The sequence below is a fragment of the Camelus ferus genome, chromosome 22 (assembly GCF_009834535.1).
Source record: "Camelus ferus isolate YT-003-E chromosome 22, BCGSAC_Cfer_1.0, whole genome shotgun sequence".
Taxonomy (NCBI): Eukaryota; Metazoa; Chordata; class Mammalia; order Artiodactyla; family Camelidae; genus Camelus; species Camelus ferus.
In genome coordinates this window covers 6,510,098-6,534,982 of record NC_045717.1, presented here as the reverse complement: position 1 = coordinate 6,534,982, position 24,885 = coordinate 6,510,098, and the positions used below count along the sequence as shown (strand labels likewise).

Here is a 24,885-nt window from a genome sequence, read left to right as displayed (position 1 = left end):
CGCTGCATTATATTGAGGGCCTCTCCTGTCCTGAGTTGCCCCAGCATCCTGGACACGTCACTCAACTTTCCACGCCCCAGACCCTCAGCCTCTCCTCACCCACTGCCCACCAGGCTGGCAAAAGCAGGGGATGACACGGGGCGCACAGCGGTTAGAAATGGGTCCCCCAGGCCTGGGGTTCACACCTCAGCTCTGCTGCGGGGCTCTGGGAGAGCTCCTTAACCTCTAAGCCTCAGTCTGGTCAATAAAACAGAGACACTCTTTCTGACTTTATGCATGAGGGTAACACACACAAAAGCAGCTAGGACAACCCCTGGCACGTGGTCACTGTTCACAAAATAGAGGTGATTACTAATATTTTTGGGTTATTGCTCAGGCTTGCCTGGGACATCATGACCTGACAGCTTCCCCAGTGAGCTCTTACAGAGTGGGCAGGGACCCCTCACTTTGCAAAGAACCTCCCTCAGGCTTCTCATTTTCACCTCCTAAGAGAGCCGCGGGGTCCAGCCAGGGGGGCACCACACCTTGTCTTATGGCCAAGAGAGCTTGAGGGAGCGAGGGACCGTTCAGGTCACATGGCTTTTTGAACAGGAAGTGTTGGTCCCGCATTCTCTCCGGTAACACAACCCCTGCTCCCAAAGAGAGACAGCAGTGGGGAGGAACTCAAGTAGGTCATGGGATTACTGCGCTGGGGAGCCAGCGCATCAGTTCCAAGCGGAGCTGACCCGGCACCACTGCTCTGGACCAAGGAAGACTCACCCAGCATGATGGCATCCACAGCTCCCCCTGGACAGAACTCGATCATGATCTGCAGAAAATACAAGGCAAAGTAACAATGAGCAGGGGCGCACGACACATGAGAAGGGAGACCCCTCCCTGGGCCCGGCCCAGACCCGGGCAGGTCTGCCAGCACCCAGTGGCCTTGCTCCCCGGCCTCTCCTCCCCCTGCCCTGGGGTCTGTCCAGTCTCCCCCACCCCGACTCCCATCTGACCCCAATCTTCACAGGAAGCTCTCACACCCAGGAGTTGCTTGGGCACTTCATTTGCCAGAAAAAGAAAAACCAGGCTGCCATGGAAACCCAAAACTTCAGTGAACAGCCTTTTCAACCGAGCCCGCATCGTCCCTTGCCCTTCCAGCCTGGCCCACTCGCTCACTCATCCCTACCTGCCAGCCGCCCTGCTTCCTGCGATCCACAGCCAGGAGTCTCAGAGGACAACTCCCGCCCACATACAAGCCAGCCAGGTCCTCACGGGATCCCAGCACCCGTGGGATCTCTTGCCTCTCTCCATCTGCCAGAGCCTCGAGTCCTCGCTGGCTCAGAACATCAGGATCAGCTCAGGGGGAGGAACCGAAGCCCAGAGAGGGGATGGGAGTGACCAAAGCCACATAGGTTGTTTAGTGGCTCCTGGACTGGAAAGCAGGTTTCCTAACCCCCTGGTCACTCATTCATTCATTCAACACGCATCCAACTGACAGCACGTCCTGGGACAACAATCAGACCCAGGCCTGCAAGGGGCCCGCAGTCCAGCGCGGCAGATGGAAAAGGCCAGTGAGTAAAAAGCATGGACGAGACTGACAGGCGCTCCCCCCTCGGGTTCACGCCAACCTTCACTCTTTCCAGCCCACTCTGGGCTCCTATCATTTATACGAAGATATATATATGGTTTCCTAAAGTAGAGATAGCGGTGGGTGGGGAAGGTGGAAAGTGACAAACTTCAAGGCACTCCCGGAATCTCCTCCAAGCTCCTGGCTCCTGGCCCCGGCTTGTTGCAAAATCCCTGCAACCAAGCTCAGTGGAGGCAAACACAGCGCCTGCGGGGCAGTCAAGAAGGCCGCTCGCTCGAAATAGAAAAGAAAACCTCAGCTGTGACCCAGCTGGGCCCGAGCCAGCTCTCCAGCCGGAGGAGGGAGGAAGGGCCCCTGTGTTTCCATGAGGCCTCCAGGCTTGTGGCCGGCCTTCCAGAGGCTTCCTGGCGATGTAAGTACGAGGATGCAGCGCTGCATGGCGGGACCCCAGTCCCAAGCCCACCGCTCACTTGACCCTGGGCGAGTCACTTCAGCCGGCCAGCTTGCACACCAGCACCTGCTGGGGAGGAATGACACGGCCTCTCACATTCCTAGGGTCACCCTGGTCCTGCCTGGCCATCAAACATTGGGCCTGACCCCAGCCCCGCCGTACCCCTCTCTACCACTGCCATGACTACCCTCCTCAACCTAAATCATTAGAGATGGATGAATGTCCTGCAACCCACAGCACGAGGATGGGGTACTTCTTCCTTCCACTCACTCACTCACTCACTCATTGTTCACTTAACCAGCCACCAGCCACCCAGGCTTGTTCCCAGGGGTCAGGGTGACCTGGACACAGGCACTGACCTCTTGAAGCTCAGTGCATCATTCTGCCTTTTAGTAACTCTCAGCTCTACAGAGAACCAAAAATCCTATGAATTGCTAGGAAAAGCCCTGCCACCAGAGGCAGTGGCAGAAAAGAAGCAAAACTTAGTCACCTTGTGACGTCACTTACTTAAGTAAGCGGACTGTAAGGCGGTGAGATATCTGCCCCAACCCCACAGGAGGGACAGTCACCCGGGCCCTGCCAGGCGACGGGTACCGGGTGGGGCTCAGTCAGTATGAGCTGTAACTGTGACTCGTTCCTTGAGGTTCAGGCTTTTTTTGGTTTTGTGTTATTTTTTTGAGACTCCATGGACAACATCTTATCACCTCTCACCCAGAAAAATGCAAATACGAACAAATGTTTGTGTGCAATTCCACCGAATTCTTGCATGCCCTGAGGTCCCATCACCCAACCCAGCTGGGAAGCCCTGCTCAGCATCTCCACCCCTGATTATCCAACAGCCTTGGCAATGACTTACCCCTCTGTAAAATGGGACAATACTATGGACTCCCAGCCCCCTCCTCAGAGCTACTGTAAGGGTTGGATGAGGTGGTGTTTATAAAGCAACAGGCCTGAGTCTCACACACAGCGGACACAGGACAGGCTTGGCCACGTTCCCTCTCTTCACGGGTCCAGCTAAAGAAGAAAAGCTGGCAGGCTTGGGTTCTTATCCTGAGTGCCACTTAATAAGCTAAGCGACCTTGGGTAAGCCACTTAGTCTCCCCAAGCCTCAGTTTCCTCATCTGTAAAATGGTACTAACCATCTCTACCTCCAGCGTCACCAAGACAGTTACTGACATGCCCACCAGGAAAGCCACAGCAACTAATAAGCATTTGTCGAATCTCTAGCAAAGGAAATCAGAAGAAAGCATCACACTTAGACCCTGTTATTTATTATTTAGGCTTCCTACAAAAATATGCCTTCCTACTTGGAGGGGGTGGGTAGGTACGGCTCAGTGGTAGAGGGCGTGCTTAGCATGCACGAGGTCCTGGGTTCAATCCCCAGTACCTCCATTGAAAAAATAAACAAACAAACCTTATTACCTACCCGCCCCCCAAAAAACCCCAGAAAAACAGACCAAAAAATGCCTTCCCAGAATTACAGTTCATCAACACACCCACAACTAGTATCAAAGTCAGCATGAGAAGAGGTCAAACCCAGGCAGTTCCTGTGTCTGTCAGTGAAACGGTCCCTTGCACAACGCCCTTACACAAGGCGCCCGCGATCCCTCCCCTCCGGAGGTCAGTGCCAGGAGAGCTCGGGCATTCTGGCAATCCAGTCTGCTTCCTCTTCTGCAATCTGAGAGCTCCATGACCCCTCCTGCTTCCCATATTTTTTGGTTTACTTTTTACTTTTTTCACCTTGGCTGCTGAGAAGCTCTGAGCTTCCTCACCTTTGGGTTTATTCCCATGAATAAATGTACTAACTTCTAGTTCTATGCCAGGGTCAAACCTCCAATATCGCACAGTTTGCACACGGACCCTGGTGAAGTGTTTTTAGGAGATGACTGCCCTGACACCCACACTTCAAAATGTGAGGCTTTTTTTTTTTTTGAAACAACAGCCCTCAATGTTCATCGGAGCATACGTCAGAGTGATGCTCTGCTAACTAACTTTTCGAAATATTGCCTGACTGTAGGTCTCACATGTGGCAAAACATATTTTGGGTTTTCTCTTCTTCTTCATTTTTTTTTTTTGAAAGTGTTTTGGGGGTGGTGGTTGTTTGTCTTTCTGGTTTAAAAAGTTTCACGTCTTGCACCTTTTTATGCAATACAAAAGAAAAACAAAGCGCCCCTCTCACACATGGTTCTCCCTGGGTTCCATTCTGTAAGTCTCAATGCTCTACCTTTCAGTTTGTCAGTGGTAGGGCCACCGGGGGCTTATATTCTGAACTTCTCAAGGCTCTTACAGAAATGCGTGAGGTTTAACTCATAAAATAATAATCTCCATAAGTGTAATAATAATAATTAATAAAAATAAAATAATCATCTCAGTGCCTTAGGCAATTACTAAATATGCCTGCGTAGAAAAGAGAACAGAAACACGTACCAAAACCCACAGGATTCCAAGCGGTCTGGACTTGTGTGTATTTTCCGTATTTTAGTCAACTAATACCTGTTGTAAAATGTTATATTAGACACTTTTTTTTTTAATGGAACATCCTGGCTTAAAATAACCCATGGCTACAGATGCCCCTGTTCACCTGAAGGGGGATGCGGTATTTGTGCCTGTCCACAGCGAAAGCCCCAGCAGGTCCGTGCCCACGGCATCCTGTGATGAAAGGGGCCTCCCCGGGATCCAGGGTTCCTGGGTGCACAGTTGATGGCTCTGAGCCCTCACTTAGCCCCAGATCTAACAGCTCCCAGAACCAAGGACCGACTCCTTGAACCCTTCAGAGGCTCATCCATACTCTCCCTCCAGAGGGCAGCAAGCAGCTCATGGCTCAGGGTTTTCTCAGGATCTGGTGAAGGGAGGCTTATGATTCATTTAATCCATCAAGAAGTATCAACTGAGGCTCTACCAGGCTCCCCACATGGCTAGGCAAAGTGGGGTCCACAAGAGACATACTCAATCAACAAACACTATCTGAACTCCTGGTCTATGACAAGCCTGGGGACTGGGGACAAGACTGTTCAGACAGGTCCCTGTCCCAAGACCACAGGCAGAGGCAGATGCAGAAGTGAGTGATGCAGGCACATCGTGACTACATTATCCAGAAGCCTATGGCCACAGTGGTTAACCTGGCCTGAAGCTATCCTGGGGGGCTTCAACAGAGGAGACATCTGGGCTGGGTTTTGAAGGACGAATTTGCCAAGTGAAAGAAGACAAGGACATTCTTAGCAAAACACAGCAAGTACAGCAAAGGCAGCATGGAAAGTGTGGACAGGGGAGACGGTGGAGCGCTCCACGGGGTTCAAAAGGAAAGGAAGAGAAAGCCCTAACTGTCTATTGCAACTAGAACTTGAACATCTCAAAGGATGAACTTCAACCTGAGAGCTCTGTGCGTGTGTGGGGAGAGGCACCAAAGGGTCTTAACAAGGACTGCCCTACAGGTTTCTACTCTAGGAGATCCCTCCGGATGTGGTAAGTCTAGAGGCTGGAAAAGCAGGGGAACAGGGGATTTGGAACAAAACAAAAAGGATGTTTTATCAGTTCTGGTGCTCTGGGCATCACGGCTGCCTCCTGCTGTACCCACAGCATTTCCTCCTTCCCCTTTGTGAAACAGCCGTAAGAGCTGGGTGGACTCACCCCACCCCCAGTGGGGAGCGTGCCTAAACCAATCAGGGAAATTCTGTGCCTCTTGCCTTGATGGCTGATTCAGGGATGGTCAAATCAGAACAAAGCTGGTGAGTTCTGCCTGATGGTGTGAGATAATAAGGAAGCACACAGCCCTGAAGGTTGCAGGCAGCCACTTTACAACCATGAGGGAAGCCAGTGTCAAGACAAAGCTGACATAGAGAGGAGGGCAGAGAGAACCACAGCACGATGGAGCCCGTCACAATTCAACCCCTCCCCCACTTCAAACCTGACCTCTCTCTGGGCTTTTTAAAATAGAATATGAAAGCCAATTAACTTCTTCTGTTGCTTAGGTTAGTTTGAGTAGAGATTTTCTGTTTTCTGTTACCTGTTACCAAAAGCATCTCATCTCACATTTGGCAAGAAGTGATGAGGCTGAATTAGGGCAATGAGAGAGGAGGACGAGAATGCCATCTCGTTGGATAAATAAGATTTTCCTAGGAATATCTGGCTGGTACCAGCTAAAAACACTACACCAGTGGTTCTCGAACTTGAGTGTGCTTCAGAATCACCTGGACAGCTTGATAAACACAGATCGTCAGGCCCCGCCCCAGAGCTTCGGAAGTAGTAGGTCTCGGAGGGAGGGTCCAAGGCCCTGCATTTCTAACAAATGCCCCAGTGATGTTCAGCATCACTAATTAGGGAGATGCAAATCAAAACCACAAATAGATATCACTTTATACCCATTAGGCTGGCTATTAAAGAAACAAAATAAACAAGCATTGGCAAAGAACATACAGAAATAGGAACCCTTGTGCATTGCTGGTGGGAATGTAAAATGGTGCAGCCAGTGTGGAAGACGGTATGATAGTCCCTCTAAAAATTAAAAGTAGAATTTTAAAAGTTAAAAATATAAATAAAAGTGGAATTGCTTTGTGATCTGGCATTCCACTTCTGGGTCTATATACCCAAAACAACTAAAAGCAGAGTATCAAACAAATGTTTGTATACCAGTGTTCACAGCAGCATTATTCACAATAGCTGAAAGATCTAAACAGATCAAGTATGCTTCCATCAAGAGGTGAACAGAAAAACAAAATGTGGCACACACATACAAAGGAATAGTATTCAGTCTTAAAAAGGAAGGAAATACTTCACTTAATATGATCATCTCTAGGTCCATCCATGTTGCTGCAAATGGCATCATTTCATTCTTTTTTATGGCTGAGTAGTATTCCATTATATATATACATACCACATCTTTATAATTTCATCTGTCGATGGATATTTAGATTGCTTCCATGTTTTGAGTATTGTAAATAGTGCTGCTGTGAACACTGCAGTACATGTAGAAAATGAAAATTCTCCAGAGATGGACAGTGGTGATGGTTGTACAATACTGTGAATGTGCTTAATGCTACTGAAATACACCTAAAAATGATTAAAATGGTTGATTTTATATTATGCGTATTTTATTATAAAGAAAACAATAAATCCACACAGAAACATGCACAGGAATGTTCACAATAGCATTATCCGTAACAGCCAAAAAGTGAAAACAACTCAAGTGTCCATCAACTGATGAATGGATAAACAAATTATGGCACAGCCATACAATGGAATATTATTCAGTCGTAAAAAAAGACTGAAAGCACTAATACCTATGAGTAAACCTTGAAAACATTATGCAAAGTGAAAAAAGTCAGACACACAAAAGGCCACATATGATGTGGTGCCATCTGTGTGAAATGCCCAGAATAGGCAAATCCAGAGAGGAGATGAGTGGTTGCCGGGGCTGAGGGATGGGGTCCAGGGGCGAGCCCAGGCTCCCAGAGCTACAGGCAGTGGGGCTGACACTATATGCCCAGTCCTGTCCTGGGGCCTCTCTTCATAGTCTCTCATTTCATCCTCACACAGTTCCTTAAGGTAAATACTGTTATTATCTCCATTTTATAGACCACGAGTCACCAAGCGATTTCCGTAAAGACCAGATAGTAAACGTTTTTGGCTTTGCAGCCATAGGATTTCTGTTGCATCTACTGGACCCTGATGTTGTAGCCTAGATGCAGCTGTAGACGATCTGGCCCACGGGAGGCTTCTTACTACCCCCTATTCCAGATGAGAAAACTGAGGCACAGAGAGACTAAGTAACTTGTCAAGGTCCCCAGCTCACAAGAGATGAGGCCAGGATTTGAACCCAGGCACGCTGATTCGAGAACTCATCATTCCCCTGGGCTCCACATCTTCCCCCACCGTTTGGGAGGGCCTACCTGTCAGACCGTCCCTACTGCCACCTAAACATCTCTATCATAAAGTTTCAACTCAACCCGTCAGGTAGGAATTGCCCGCCCGCCCCGTCCTGGGACAGCTGGTGCAGGCAGATCTGAGACTTAAACCTAGGCCCCTGTGAGCGGCCCTGTGTTAAGAAGGCAGGTTTGCCTGAGTTTGAATACACGTAGCACATTCTAGGATGGGAGGTGCTGGCTTTTTCCAAGCCCTCTTGTCAGACAAGTACCCTCAATATAGATGGTCTCCCTGGTCAGCACTCATGAGCTCTGTTTCCCTGGAGACCTCAGCCCAGAAACACGCTCGAGGGTGCCCGATGGGGGACAGCCTGGAGACGCTGGCTTCCTACTCTGGCTGGAGGCCAAAGGAAACTGGAAACCTGTGTTTACCTCAAACCCACATCAGCTTAGGTTAAGCAGCTGTCATGGTGCAGTGTAAGGGTCATGGTCTTGCTACATGATCCTGGCAGACCGCTCGCCTCTCCCATCATTCATTCATTCATTCGTTTGTGGATGTATTAGGCACCTACCCTATTCCTGCTCTATTTTAGCCACTGGGGATATAGCCCTGCACCTGCCCAGCTCAATTCAAGCAGTATTCCCTTCCTTCTTGGCCCAGGAGCCTATTAGAGTTGCCCTGGGACCCATTACTATAAAAAAAAACTTCTTAGAGAGGAGGGTATATAGCTCACTGGTAGAGCACGTGCTTAGCATGCCCGAGGTCCTAGGTTCAATCCCCAGTACCTCCATTTAAATAAGTAAGTAAATAAATAAACCTAATTTTCTCCCCCCAAATCAATCAATCAAATATTTTTTTAAAAAATTGTGCAGATGAAGAATCAGCTCCATACTCCTTAGGACTGACAGAGCCAGAATTTAAACTCACTCTTCTCTACCTGATCGACCCTTCAGGACTAAACACTGCCACCAAGGTGCTGTGCCAAGCTGGCTTCCACCCTTCTAAATGACACACACACCCAGAACACCCCACGTGTGCACTGCTTCCCCTGTCTGGTCTCCCTCCATGGCCTCAATCTCCTCAGGAGGTAAGTGGTTGTCAGGCCAGTTAACCCAGGTCAGCTTCAGTTTCTCTGGCTAGAACACTTAACAGGAATCAAGAGTTCCCTCTGTGCCAGGCCCTATACCAAGTGCTTTGCAAGGATTATCTCACACTCATCGTGTAAAGTGGGAATCGTAAAAAGTGCCTACACCTCTCAGGGTTTATTGTGAGAGTTAAACAGGATACTGGATGCCAGTCACTTAGACTATGACCTCGATAAATGTTACCAATCATTAACAGCACTTGGTGGTATTTTATTCCCATTTTACATATGGAGAAACTGAGCCTCAGAGCGATTAAGGTCATTCAGAGCCAAGACCTGAACTGGGACCTATTTGGGTGCCAAGTCAGCTCCATTCATCTCCCAGATGAAGGACATCTAGGGACCCTGTCCTCCTCCGCTTCCTCATGCCTCAAGGAGGAAGCCACAAAAAGCCTGAGTCACAGCCCCCGGGTGGTGGGAGAGAGGGCACCTCTGTCTCCCTACCCCAGCCCCTCCGGGCTCTGCTGGTCAGCTCACGCATACCAAGCGAGCTTGCTCACCCAGAGTTAAGGGAGCCAGGATGCCGCAGTCTGGATAAGAGCTGCTCGGACCATTCAGAGTTTAGATATTCACGTCTATAGCCCACAGGCAGCAGGGACGAGCAGCAGGAGAGGTCGGCACTGCCACAGCCCAACCGTCCCCAAGGGACAAGTGAGACATACTCTCATCATAGGAGAGGCATCCACACCCTGTGACCACTCAGTGCTCTGGGCCTCGGTCCCCTCCCTCCCTGGCCTTTCCTGAGGCCAAGAGGAGTTCTGGGTACCCAGAAAGTGCTCAGTAAATAAATGCTGGAAACAAATCTCTCACAACTCAAATTAAATAAGCCACTATGTCTAGCTGGAGGTCTGGACGGAGTCCCAGATCTGCCACCATCCTTCTGTGACAGTGCTGTGCTGTCAGAATCCCTTTCCTGCTGCAAGCCTCAGTTTCCCCACCTGGAAAATGAAGTTTTCACAGTGGGAAGATAATTTGCAACATTGACATTTGAGGGTTCAAGGTGAATGGCAACACTTCATCACTGAATAAGTGTTTAATATTTACAGAAGTCCGTTCATAGCATCGGAGCTTGGACCTGGCACGGAAGCAGTAAGTGCTCACTGAATGAATTTATGAAGAGTGAAGAAATATGAATGAAACTGTTCAGTGGCCTTGAGATGACCAGAAATCAGGGCAAAACAGCCAGAAGGTGACTAACACAGCTGATTCTGCAAAGAAAGCTGGACAAAAGCAAGCCAGTCCCTCTCTCTTCTGTCACCCAAGAGAACAGAGATGATGGTTGCCATTATTGAGTGCCTAATGCATACCTGGCACAGTGCTAAGCATTCTTTTACTTACTCCTGTGAGCAGTTATACTTGGGTCTATTTTACAGATGGCAAAACTGAGGTTTGCTGGGGAAAGGGCTTCCTCAAACACACTCAGCTCCTAAGTGACAGAACGAGGGTATAAACCCGGGTCTGTTTGACTCCTAGACCCAAAGAAAGCTGAAATGCGCAGCTAAAGGCAAGCCACTGTCCCTCTCCAGGCTTGTTTCTTCTTGGGGAAGCAGGGGTAGGTGCTGCCATCACCCCTTCCTTCCCAGGCCTCCCTGGGCTGAGAGGCACCGTCCCCTGGCGTGGGGACAGCCCATCAGTGCAGAAGACAGACGCTTCTGGTTACCCAACAGAGGCCTGTAGAAAGAAGGCCCCTCAAAACACAGCAGTCAGCACAAAAATGCCTCCAACTTCTCAGCTGCTGGTCCCTGTAGGTGGAGCCCCGGAACCTCCACACCTCCCTGTAGGTGGAGTCCCAGAAGCTCCAGGCCAAACAATGCGGCCATTGAGTGGGGCAGCCGCCACCCACAAGGTGTCCCAGGAAAGCTGGGCCCTGTTCCTCCGCCCCCAGCCCCACCCACCACGTTCCCAGAAAGTCTGGGAAGGAATTCAGGCTCCCCTTGAGACTGGGAACCGAGTGCCCCCAGCGGGAAGGAAGGTCACCGGGCATGACCTTGGGGGTTCCAAAGAGATGGGTGGAGGGTCCTGTCAAGGCAAAGGGGGAGGAGTGATGATCCAGTGAGCCTCTAAGCCTGTCTGGCACATTCTACAGCGCTGGTGTCACCACCCCCAGGTGGGGACGACTAGAGGAGACTGAGGTGGCCCCAAGTCCAAGTGTGCCGGCCCAAGTCCCCCGGCACCTCTGGGACGGAACTGAGGTGATCAAATCCGGGTACTGACTTCTGGTACGGCCTGGCCCAAAGGTCAGGAACCCTGGCCGTGGGGTCAAAGTCCCCTGAGCTTGAGTCCAAACGCTGCCACTGGGTGTCTTTGGGCAACGTGCTTGATCTCTCCGAGCCTCCATGTGCTCATCTGCAAAATGGGGACAGTACATTCCAGCCATGATGTGGTCCTGGGGATTAAATAAGACAGCACATGTCAAAACAACAAGCACAGTGCCTGGCACCTAGCCAGGATGTGACAGATGACAGTCACGGCCCTTGCTGTGACAACTGTCACCAACACCACTCTCCTCATCACACCACCTAGGAAATCGGAGCCAGGACCAGACTCCAGGCAGATGCAAACTGGACTGTCAGCCCCTGCGGGGGACACAAGCAGTTCCGGGTCTACACAGACATTTTTGATCCATGCGACCATCTGTCTGTCTAGCCACCATTCCCTAAAGCCAGGGGTGGCAGGGCTCGTGCCGTCACGGAGAGGAATGAGCCAGGGCCACGTCCCTCAGGAGATGGACTCACACATCCATACAACTAGAGGTCAGGAGGGTCACAGGAAACACAGACACACAGCTGGAAAGCCTGCCTCCCCACCCCGACCCCACCGCCCTGACAAATATAATTTCCCAGAGGACAAGGCTTTGTGTCTGTGCCCTCAGCGCTTAAAACAGGGCCTGGCACACAGCTGATGCTCTGGAAACATCTGCTGGTGAATGAATGAGTAAGCGAGTGAGTCAGTGACTGAATGAGTGAATGAATGAATTATGGCTGCCACACCTGCTCCGGGGAGGTGGTGGTGGGGATGCAGTCACATGAGGTCACAGATGTGGAATATCAGACACAGGTAGGAGTTATCACGAAAGGGATGCAGAGACTCCGGGAGGGCAGCAAGCACAGAGGTTCCATCAGTGAGGACACAGGTCTGAGGGCTCCGGAGAGAGAGCGCAGTAGGGCACGGCCAGGAAGGAAGACGCGTCCCTGCCATCCACAGAAGACAGAAGAGAGCCCCTCCGCCTCCCCACTTCCCACCCAGAACTGGGATTATCTGCTCCCATCAGGGCCAGGTTGGGTGTAGGTGCAGGGAAGCCACCAGGGCAGGGGATGGCAGACGGGAGAGTGGGTGGTCATCTATGCGGCACAGCCCTCAGCCTAGTTTATAGGTGCCACGTGGGAATACAGGCCCCTATCACGGGAGCTGCTGATCCTTCAAGCCAAGTCAGACACTTGGTTCCTTAGATTCAAAAATGCCAACAAAGAAAGGGTCACTCTATTGCAAAACACTAGGAAAAGCCTGCCTTAGGTACAGCCTGTGGACTGAGTTTATACGTTTATCTGCCAATCTAGACTTTGAACGACATATAACATGTTAGCCGGGTACCTGGCACGGGGCACCTACTGTCTTGCTGCCTGGGCCAACTGCTGCAAGGTTAATGTCCAGATGGGGAAACTGAGGCTCAGAGGCACAAAGAGACCTGTCGGGGGTCACGGAACAGCACAGGGGCAACCAGATTCCAACCCAGGTCCGGCAGACTCCAAAGCCAGTGCTTGATGAACTGAAAGAACGAGGATGTGTGTGAGCGGGAGGGGCGAGCAGGGATGGGAGGGGCACATGGGAGCACCACGGAGATGACAGCTGGCTGGCTGACAGGGTCCGATGGTGAACTGAACGCTTGGGCACATGGTGGGCAAATCCCTGGACCACAGAGTCGCCCTTGCTCCTGTGGCTGTGACAGAGACTCTGGCCTGGCCATTCCAACAGCAGGATTGCAGGCAAAACCCCACGTTACCCTGGCCTGTCCAGCTGTAGCCACACTCGTCTACCTGCTTGTGGCTGAGGGAATTGGCAGCACCATGAGTGTCCACCGAGCCCAAGGGAGAAGCTGGATAGACCCCTGAGCCACAGACCCCCTCCCCAGCAGACACCACCAAGAAACAGCCTGCAGGACAATGGATCCCTCAGGTAGAGAAGCAGGGCACAGACTGGGTCCCCTGAACTATTCCCAGTGGTACCCAGGGCTGGCGCCCAGGGAGGGGCTCTGCAGGGGCGGGAGCCGGGCTGGTGTGGGGTGGAACCTGGCTGTGAGCCCTAAGACAAGTCTCTCTCTCTCTGACCTTCAGTCTTCACATCCATAAAATGGGATGACAACATCTCAATTCCATAGAATTACAAGGATTCAGCAAGATAAGCATGAAAGAATCTCGCACAGGCCCGGCACAGAGAAAGTCCGCAGCAAAGGCAGCTATTTGTGTTATTTTGCTGACACTTTCCTGTCACCTCCACCCCCTGCCTCCTGATTCACCCTCTAGGCCAAGAAGTCACAAGCTTCTGCACCCGCTTCCCCTCCCCGAGCCTCAGGGCATCCGATCTGTAAAACAGAAATGGTTAAGAAGTAAGCATACATTTACCCAGAGGACGCAGAAGCCTGAACAGACTTTCAGGTGCTTCGCAAAGTGCTATTATGGATACATGTGTGCGTGTGCGTGTGTGTCCCCCAAAGTGGGGGGGCCCTGAAGGCCCAATCCAGGAGGAGGGCAGGGGTGGGTAAATGCCAGGGAGCCCCAGGGGGACCAGGATCCCAGAGCCCATGGAAAGAGATCCTGACCCACAATACTGCCGAGAAAGGCCACCACAGGCCACCCAGCTGACCACGGACCCAGAATTCAGGATTTCAGAGATACCTGGGCTTGGACAAAATGAGATGACTCAGGCCAAAAGACCTCCTTGAGATCAACCTTTGCAATCCCCCTGGCATTACGGACCAGGAAACAGAGATGCAGGGAAGGGGCAGTGCTTCTGAGGGTCACAGAGGGTTGTTCCCAGATCCGGGAAGATCTCAGGTCTCCCGACGCCAGCATGGCGCTCCTGTCACGCTGAGAGACTTTCTAAATGCGTACAGCCTCGCTAGCTACTCTCGAATGTCACCCTCTCTTTATAGTTCTGGTGTTTTTTTAAGGCCAGATATGCAACCTCTGTCAGTGACCGACAGCTAGCCTCTGCGCCCACGGCGACAAGCCACAGAAACCCTGGCCGGTGACATGTGGTCATGCGAAAACGTGTGGACAGCGAGGTCCCTCCCACCCACACCCTGCTCTGTGACCCTGAGATCTGCACTTCCTCTTTGTTTGCTTTCGGACAAGAAGTCACACTCTGGAAAGCCTGCAGTCACTCCTTCAGGGTCACACACACACACACACACACACACAACCACAACTTGGTGTACACATACAGGAAGTCCACAGACCCATCACAAGCCTATTTTGGGATTCCGTAGGCCAGGAGTCCCAGTTTAAATGCCACCAGGTCTGGGTAACTAACTTATAGGGCAAAGCAGGTATGAAAAAATGTCATCTTGCACACTTTTCTGGGAACACAGTCCTCATGGTTTTCTGTGCTTTCCTCAGTTTTGATAAGAGACATGAAATGAGAAATTCTTCCTCTCAATTCTCCTTTAAGAAATACAGTGGCAGGCACTAGTGACAAAGAGCCCTCAGCCTCAGAATTGGGGAGCATTAGGGAGCAGTGGGGTCTGAGGCTAACGAGAGAGCAGATCTCTGCCTGAGGGGCCGTTGCTGCTCAGCCCCAGGCAACTGCAGGAAGGTAGCCTATACGTGCACATCTCCAGGTTGTTCAAGAAAAGTCCGAAGGCCAGAATCTTAGGTGACATCTTCTGACAAAAAGCTAGCAACAAATTTCTAAAACCAGCTCGCCTGCCAAACAAAATGTGTCCGTAGGCCCAGTTGAGCCTGAGATCACCATTTTGTGACCTGGCTCTCAGGTCAGAGGCCGTGGCTCACAGCCTGTCCGGCCTGGCCTCCTGCTCCCAACCGCAAGAGGCTGGGAGTGAGAGAGACATGTAGTCCCTCTCGACGGCAGTTTTGTCCCCCAGGGGATATTTGGCAACATCTGGAGACGCTCATGGTTGTCGCAGTGAGTGGGGAGATGGGGGCTCTACTGGCATCTAGTGGGCAGAGGCAGGGATGTTTAGCACAGAGAAAGGTCCAAACCCTGGTGTAGATCAGAGTCCAAAAGGCCTAGGAGCTACTCTGGGGACCAGCAGGGGAGTGGCGGGCTGAGGGTCGGGGGAGACCTGCCACGCCAACTTAGGGCAGCTGCTGTTTTCTTGGTGGTCCACGGGACTTCTGCAAAGATCTCAACGCAGGAGGATCCCACAGCTAAAAATGCTGGGAAAGCCCAGGTGAGGACAATGATGAGAGTTGAGACACGAGCTGCGGGGGCGTCCCGGGTCGGGAGAGGCGGGTTCAAACCCAGTCTCTTGTCTCTCCGAGTGTCCCTGGATAAGACACTGAGCCTGGCTGCTTCAGTCCTAAGAGGACCGACCTCAGCCTCTGCCCTGACAGGCATGGCCAGGCCCAAGAACCCCAGCCCAGAGACTGGCACCCCCCCTGCCTGGGGCGCATCCCCAAGTGGAGGTCCTAAGATCAGGAGCTGAGCTTAGACACCGCACAGCATGAGGGAGAAGGGTCCCCCGCTCTGCTCATTCTCCCTTCTGAGTCAAGTCCACACCGAGCACCCAAGAGGCCCGTCACAACCGCCTCCCTTCCAGCAGGGAGCGCAGGGCCCGGGCGGGAGGCTTTGGCAGGCGAAGCAATTGGGCTAGAATGGAACAGAACTGGTTTATTTTTTTTTATTTCTATTTATGGCAAGTGGGTTCCAGTTTTCCATTTAGGGTAGTAAGACGAATTTTTTTAAATAAATCTTTTTAAATAAATGTATTTAATTTGTAAAAACTGAGTCACCTTAAAAAAAATATATTAACTATTCCAGAGGTAGCAGAAGGAATGAGGCTGGGAGACGCAGCCTAGGCGGAGTGTCACGTACATAAGTGCTGTGGACAGTCAGCACCGAGAACGGCACGTCCACACCTAGGCCGGGGGGAGACCCAGGAAGGCTCCGTGACTGTGGACGCCCTCCAGGCCAAGCAAAGGAGCCACTGCTTTGTTTGGTAGTCAGCGAGGAGGTTCCTGGGCAGATAAACTTGTGCAAAACCAGACAAAACTGGGGGACAGAGGGACTTCCGAACTGCACCTGTGCCGAGTCTCCAGGGGTGGTGACCAGGCCTGCTGTACACACATGAAAGGCCTTCCTCACCCTGTGCTGATGCTATCATCTACTCTGACGTCACCTGGGGGTGGCACGATCACAGCAAAGCCTTGGGAATGTTCACTAGGTGAAAGGCAGAAGAGCCAAAAGAGCCAGGGGGGGAAGGGGTGTTGAAGGCATAGTAGGAATGGAAAGAAAGGACTGGGAGAGAAGGGGAGAGAGATGCAATGGCATTAACTAAGCACCCACTTTGTGCCAGGTACTGCTGCCCATGCTCGACCTGCACACCTCACTTAATCTTTACAAGGGAATAGATTTTGTTACCGTCATCCCCATTTTAGAGATAAAGAGATAGAGACTCAGAGGTTAGCTAAGATTCCAACTGGTGCTACAAGCCAGGACTAGTCCCAGTTCCTTCACTGCAGGGCAGGGAAGAGAACAATGCATGAGAGAGACATGGAGAACAATCAAAGGGACCCGGAGACTAATCAGATTAACAGCCGAGGAAGAGGGCAGACACTCCCCTGCTTGAAACTCCCAGAGGTTCCCCAACACCACAACTCCTACCTCCCTGACCCCCTCTCCTAACACCCCCACCCCAAACCAGGCACACTGGGCCCTCACTGCCTTTGAATGTAGTAAGCACACTCTCACCTCAGGGCCCTTGTACTTGCTGTTGCCTTGATCCTCCCTTGACTGAGGCCCTCTCAAATGTCACCTCCTCAGAGAGGCCTCTCACTGACCATGCGTGGAGATAGCCTGCCCTGTCCCCAGGCCACACCACTGATTTTAAATCCATCATGGTCCTCATCGTTACCTGAATTATGTGTTTATGTGCTTACTGGATGTCTTCCCCACCGGACTGTGAGATCCATGAGGATGAGAACTGTATCTCTTGTTCATGACTGAATCGCCAGCCCCTAGAACAGGGCCTAGCACACAGGAGGTGCTCAGCAGTCAGCATTCAAGGCCACAGACAATCTGGTCTCCTTTCATATTGTTCTCTGCCATCCTCCAGCCCAATGACTTTTGTCTGGTCCTTACAGGCTTCATTGGCTTCTACCTCAGGGCCTTTGCACTTCCTATTCTCTCTACCTGGAAATTTCTGCTCCTGGAAATATTTGCAGGTTGGCCCTTTATCTTGTCTTTGGAGTCTGAGCTAAAAGGTCATCTCATGAGAAAGGTGTTCCCTATCCCTTGTCCTGAAAGCACTGCTCCTGACCCCCACCTAGGAACCTCTATCACATTTCCTAGTGCATTTTTCTTTTGCACGTTTATCACTTGCTCAAGCCCTCTCATGTATTCCTTTATTTGCTTCCATATTGTCCACATCTATCACTAGGCTCAGTAAGGCCAAGGATCTGACCTGCCTTGGTCACTCCTGTATCCCTGGGGCTGGAACAGGACTTGACACTAGGAAAGAATTCAACAGACTTGTTTATATGCATAAATGGAGAGCACTGTGTTCCAACAGGGCTGTAGGCTTAATTCTTCCAATATGACCCAAGCTTCTAGAGATAAGGGTCAGAAGTCCTGGGGTGAACAAGTAAGAGATCTACACATTGGGTTTGCTGTCCTTGTCAGAAAGATTGAGGAAAACCTGGAACCAATCAGAAGGAGCTTTCAAAATCCTCACAGGCTACAAAGCAGGACTCCGCAGCCACCTTCACTGCTCTGCCAGGTTCAGCGCAAAGGAAAAGGTTCAGAGGAAGGAAGAGTCCACCTCTGCTCCCTGCAAGCGATGGATAGCTGGAGGTGCCGCCTGTGAACAGCTCAGAACAGCTGGAGAAGAGAGGCCTGGGAAGATACTGACAGACGGCTGACTACAACGAGCCTGTGTCCCAGGTAACGGGTTTGGAATATATTCTGGAGAGCTATGGAAGGGCTTTTCCTAGGGCAGTGTGACATGAGCAGGGTCTCTCACCCTCAGTCCCTGACATCTGTGTGTCTGGGCTTGTGACTAATTCGCTGTGTGATTTTAGGTAAATTCCAGACCCTCTCTGGTCCGCAGTTGTCTCATTTTTCAAATGAGATGTTGGCTGCATGACAGCCAGCTGCAGAGTTCTGTGGTTTAGTCAACAGTCCTCAGGTTGGGCTCTGAGGGTGTGCTGGACCAGCTCTCACTGGCTTGTGAGGACCGATTGTTAAAGTTTCAGATATGTTTACAACCCAGTTGTTAAACACAACCACTAAGTTAGGTAACCTCATCATTTAAAAAATTACATTAAAAAAAAAACAAAGATGATAAATACATAAAACTCATCACCTCCCTTAATTCTGTTATCTATATACTCTTGAAGTTATTACATCTGTCACACCTGTATGGCAGAAATAACTTCATAATGGAGTGCCACCGCATTTCTTCCCAATTCTGTGCGAGTGACGCTTTGTTTCAACTTGTAATTGACCGTGGTGGGAAGAGCTACGCCACAGAAACTGGCAGATGCTATAAACCAGGGCTGTTCTTTCTTTATGTCACTCAGTCTCACTCCCAGAAGACATGCAGGAAAAGAGAGCCAACCCTTGAAAGACTTTGCTGGAGACCTAAATCTGGCTGACTGGGGCTGGGGAGTGGGGTTGTTGGGGGGAGGGTTAGAAACCAAAGGAAATTCATGAGGTCAGCCCAGGGTATCCGGCATTCGCTTATTTTGGGGCCCGGGGTGTACAGTGGCCAGTGCAGAAGCCGGTAACCACGTGTGACTGTTGAAGACCTGAAACGGAGAATTTATCACTTTACTTACTTCTCATTAACTTAAGGTTAAAAACTGATACTTGATTCTATTATTGGGAAACATTTAAGAAAGCTGGAACAACCCAGGGATGTGAATCACCTTTTTCAACTGTAAATTTTATGACATCTAAATACAGACCAAGGATTTCTGATGAAAATTTAGCTCCTGAATTGAGATGTGCTGTAAGTGTGCAACGCTTACTGGATTTGAAGGCTGAGAATGAAAAAAAAAAAAAAAGTAAAATATCTCATTAATAACTTTCATATTGATTACATGTCTGAAATGATATGCTTTCTATACTAGGTTAAATAAATTATATTATTTAAATTAATTTCATCAGTTTCTTTTTGCTTTAATGTGGCGATTAAAACATTTTAAAATTATATATGCGGGTCACATTATATTTCTATTAGACAGCACTGGGGTGAAATACTTTGGGTAATTTCCCCCCCCACCCCCCCGTTTGCACCATTTTGATATTTAAAGCAGAAGCGATCATAAGAAAACCACTAAAAGGATTTTTTGAAGATTACAAATTCTAGAAGAAAATGAGCTGTTTTGTCAGACTGCAGATGGGGTAGGTTTGGTGAATGACCTCCACCCAATCCGGGCAAAGTCCATCCCTAGATGCCGTGGCTGGGGAAGGGGCCCAGGACACTAGGGCAACAGCTAATTTCTCATCCCAAAGCCCAGCCCCTGAGGGCTGACCCCAGGACCAGGGCTGGTTTTGTCAAAGACACCCACACAGAAAAGCTGGCTCCTGGAGCTGCACAGAAAGCCTGGACCTGGCCACAAGATGGGTCCAAGAACCATCACACAGAAGGAAACACCAAAATGTTGGTGCACATTTCAACCCTCTCTTGCACACTTCTGTACAGGCTGCCCCTCTACTCAGACTACCCTTCCTTCTCTTAGCTCTTAGAGAACTCCTGTGCATCCTTCAAGATCCCGTTCAAATGTTCCTTCCTCTGAAGACTTTCCTAACCAAATGATGTTCCCATCTCATGCTCTGGACTTCTGACCTAGTCTATTCTTACCACTTCCTAGCTGGCCTCAGTGCTTTTACTCTTGCCCCCTCAAACCTAATTTTTTTTTCTAAAACACAGAATTCGTGCCTCTCCCCTGTGAGATTGGCACTGGGTCCCTAATGCCTAATGCAGTAGTTCTCAAACTTCAACGAGCATCAGAGTCACCTAGAAGGCTCTTTAAGACAGATTGCTGGGCCTCATCCCAGAGTTTCTGATTCAGTAGACCTAGGCTGGGACCTAATATTTTGCATTTCTAACAAGGTCCCAGGTGCTGCTACTGTGACTCTGAGAGGCTGTACTTCAAGAACCACTGATCTAAACGATCAAGTGCAAACTTCACCGTGGCATTCAAGGCCCTCCACAACATGGCCTCCAACTCCTTTCCCATCCTTATCTTTCCCTACGTGCTGCCCCAAGCCTAGTCCACCCATGACCCCAACATACCATCCCCTTCCCACCTCCACACCATGCTGATCCTTCTGCTTGAAATCCGCCCAGTTTCAGGGCCACCTTCCTTTATCTCACAATGTCTAAGACCCAAATCTTCAAAAACCAGGACAGGGCACCTTTAAGGGTTTACACAGTAACAAATTTAGGCTCAGCAGCAGCCACAAAAGAGGAGAGTGAGAAAAGATTCTGGCCACAGCAGCAGCCCTGGATAGGAAAGTACCAGCCTAAAGTGACAACTTTGGGACAGAACATTCTGGTGTATCTATTTAAATAGCCTCACGCCGGTCACAGCCCAGTTATGAATTGCCCCTGTTCTCCATCCCGTTTTCTAGCTCTGCCACTTCCCAGCAGCCTTGCCTGGGGCGGAGTGTAGGGAGGGGGACTTACTTAGCATCTTTGTTTCTCATTTCATCTGTCAGATTGGATATAGCAATAAACCTCCAAGAATGAAGATTAAATGATACAATGTAAGTAAAATGCACAGCCAAAGGTCTAGCACACAGTAAGCCATCAATAAATGCTAGCAATTGTTGGTATTATCTTTGGACTTGGGGAAGTAATGAACTTGGTAACCAGCCACCAACAAGAATGGGAACAGACACATAGATGTTTTTCTTAATGGGTACATCATTAGCAGTCCAATGAAGGTTGTCTGAACTGACAGCAGGTTGCATGGATGGGCGGGAGGGTTGTTAGATGGGAAAACATCTTTCTATAATATCAAAAGTAGCTCTGTGGGGCTAGTTTGGCAATAGACACGAAAAAATCTTAAAAATTCTCCTCAAGAGGTTCTCAGGCAAGAACACAAAAATTCAAAGATGTCCATCACAGAGCTGTTTATACAATTTCTTTTTAATTTTAAAAAAGCAACAGCCTCATGCAGTACACCAGACATTAACATAACATTGTAAGTCGACTATACTTCAATAAAAAACAAACTAACTAACTAACCTAAATGCCCAATAGTCAGAAGATGGAATTCTGGAGAAAAAGAGAAAAATGAAGATGCGGGTATTTCCCTAAGATGTGGAAGTTGTTCTTAATATATCTTAAATGAAAAAAGTAAAAGGCAAAGTAACAAGTCTGGTGTGAGTTCATCTTTTTTTTAAAAAACTGTAAGTGTATGTATCTATAGAAAAAGTCTAGAAAAAAATATATTCCAAATGTTAGCAGTGGTTATCCCTGGTGTAAAGATTTGGATAATATTAGTCCTTTTTTTTTTTTTGGCTTTTGCTTTTCTGTACACTCTCGTTTTCCTCTGATAATCATATACAAAAAATTTGTTTAATTTCTTAAAAGAAGAAAAAACTTTTTAAAAAGCACCTCGAAGAATCAGGACAGAGGGGCAACATGTCGGCTCTGCTTCCTGGGCCTCTGCTGTGTGACCATGAGCAAGAGGCCTGCCCTCTCTGTGCCTCTGTCCCCTCCCCTTTGGGAAAGGGAGACTAGTCTCCCTGCCCGGCTCACCTCCCAAGGTGACTGGAGGCAGCAGATGAGAAAGGGCTTTGAAATCCACAGCCGACAGTCTGTGGTGGTGGTTTTACTGCCCTCAAGGACATCCAGGAGACGCCCCAGGGAGATGCTCAGAGAAGCAAAAGAAAGCTGGCAGTCTCCACTCGGAGGCAACCAGTTTCAGTGGATAGAGCTCTGGGTGGGGCTGGGGGAACCGAGTTCACACCCCCTCAGACACTGGCCTCCCTTCATTCCTACGAAATGAGAGGGATGAATTTCAACAGTGGTTTTTAAACCACTGTGGTTTTCTTAAATAGCAGGATCCTTTTCTCAAAGGAAACACAGATTTCCCCATTAAGCATCAGCAGTTCTGTTTCTAAATATCAGGAATTCTGTGCAAAAAGAATCAACCTGGAGTCTAGTTCCCATTAATTTTAAATGGGAAAAATTATAAAAAATGACATGCCAACTCCAAACTCCCCACTAATTTCCTAAAATGTAACTAACACATAGCATCACTCTCCCTATACATAATAAACTATCATGATAGGAGCTACAATGCTTAAAACAACCACTCCTGACTACCAAGTCATTATTAACAAGCCGTAACAGCCGTTCCCATGGTAACACGAGCCTCGGCCACTCTCTCAGATCCGGCACGGTCCAAGATGCGCAGTCCCTGCGGACCCTCACTCCCTTTGCAAACCATCTACCCGTGATTCTGACAGTCTTCCAACTGCATCCAAAATTCACGAGACTTTTCCTGCACATCATTTTTTTACAAATGTTATGCTGAGTTTTAGGGACATAAATAGGATGTTTTACGTGCACAACTTTGGCTGAAAAAAAAAAAAAGAGTTTGGAGACTTGGACCTTCTAGGAAGCGTGGGTTTTATAAACCGAGGGGCATGAATACTAGAACATCAATGGGGGAGTTATTCTGCAGGGCAGGCTTGTCCTCTGTAAACCAGGGGCACGCCGGGACTCCTCTGGAGTTGAGGAAGGATGCTGAGTTTGGGAGATGGGGCTTGAAGCTGCATCTGCACTATGCACATCAAAACATGCGGCTGCTGTCAGAGAGCAGGGGTCATTAAAGGGCCCCCTTTAGTGCTGCCATTGAAAGGCATCCCCATGCAGTGGCCGCAGCAGGGGCAGTAACGGTGCTGGTATCACACAGATGATGAAATTGCCCACACTCACCGAGCTCTGACACGCACCAGCATCTCTCCCAAGCACCTGACATGAATTAAGTCATTTAATCCCCATAACAACTCTATGAGCTAGGTACTATTATTATCAGCATCTTACAGATGGGGAAACTGAGGCACGGAGCGGTTAAGAACTTGCCTAGGGTTACCCAACTTGTAAGTGGCAGAGCTGGAATTCAAGGCCAGGCAGTAGAACCTCAGAGTTCCTTCCCACTCCAAACCACTACCCCTTGCCCCCAAAGTGCAGAGGCTGCACAGAAAAGGGAGGGCAGGGGACCCAGGTCCCCCAGCGTCACCTTGTCCTCGCCCCAGCCCTTGCCCTCAAAACATGTGCTGAGATCTTAAGAGCACAGAACCTCGGAACCAGGCAGGCTCCAGGCCACCAGGCGTGGGGGCCAAGAGGGGCGGGCGGCAGGCGGTCCCCTTACCCACAGCTTCCCGTCATAGTAGTAGGCTCCCAGGAGCTTCACGATGTAGGGGTGGTCGCAGGTGGCCAGGATCTCGATCTCCACGATGTAGTCCTCTAGCTCCTCCTCACTCTTGGTCTCAATCACTTTGGCGGCGGCCAAGTCACCCGTCTCCTTGTTCTTGGCCTGCAAAGCGGAGACACAGGTCAGAGGGAATGACAGGTGAGAAGCTGAGCCCTGGATGCCAGCTCAGGGAGGCCCCCATGAGTGTGGAAACACAGGCCGGATGTCCAGGTGGCGACTGAGAGGCTGACGTGAGAGGTACACTGTTCTCAAGAACAGCCTGTGCCCACTCATCATGTCAGCACAGGGGGATTGAGAAACAATGCTCAGTGGTTAACAAATACAAATTTCTTTTTTAATTGAAGTACAGTCAGTTACAATATGTGAATTTCTGATGTACAGCATAATGTCCCAGTCAAGCATATGTATACATATGTTTGTTTTCATATTCTTTTTCATTAAATGTTTTAACCAGATATTGAATAGTTTCCTGTGCTGTACAGAAGAAATCTGTTTTTTTATCTATTTTTACATATAATGGTTAACATTTGCAAATTTCAAACTCCCAGATTTATCCCTTCCCACCCCCTTTCCCCCAGTAACCATAAGATTGTTTACTATGTCTGTGAGTCTGTTTCTGTTTTATAGATGATATACAATAGCCAAGAAATGGAAATAACCTAAATGCCCATGACTGGATAAAGAAGTCGTGGTACATTTATACAATCGAATACCACTCAGTCATAAGAAAGAATAAAATAATGCCATTTGCAGTAACATGGGTGGACCTGGAGATCATCATTCTGAGTGAAGTAAGCCAGAAAGAGAAAGAAAAATACCATATGATATCACGCATATGTGGAATCTAAAAGAAAAAAAAGAATAAATTTTTTTAAAGTACAACACACTCATACTATGGGATAAATAAAAATACAAGAACAGCATAGATCTACAAACACCAAGAAGGAAAGATTTATTGAGTTGTTCAGTAAAAGCCCCAAGTCACTGAACATTAAAAGTGGTACAATGCTTTCTATATAAAAAAAATGGAAAACTACTCTTTCATAAACGCTCACATGTGAATGGAAATGCATGGAAAACTCCGGAAAGATACTGCCTGACAGCAGGCTGGAATGCGGAAAGATTCAAAGGGTACGTTTCCTCTCTCCGTATTGTTTTAAACGTTAATAGAATGTTTCATGCATTTATTTGCATTATTTCACATACGTTAAAAGGAAAGTGAAAAGGG

General features: G+C 49.2%; 1 protein-coding gene across 1 annotated transcript in view; it reads right to left on the bottom strand.

The window, feature by feature from the left end:
• STK10 (serine/threonine kinase 10) overlaps positions 1-24,885 on the bottom strand; it is a 106,313-nt gene that overhangs the window by 59,659 nt on the left and 21,769 nt on the right. Inside the window, exons 2-3 of the mRNA XM_006195646.3 lie at positions 23,595-23,759; positions 760-808 (exon numbers count right to left, since the gene is read on the bottom strand). Coding sequence (XP_006195708.1) covers positions 760-808; positions 23,595-23,759 — 214 coding nt within the window. The remainder of the gene's footprint in view (positions 1-759; positions 809-23,594; positions 23,760-24,885) is intronic.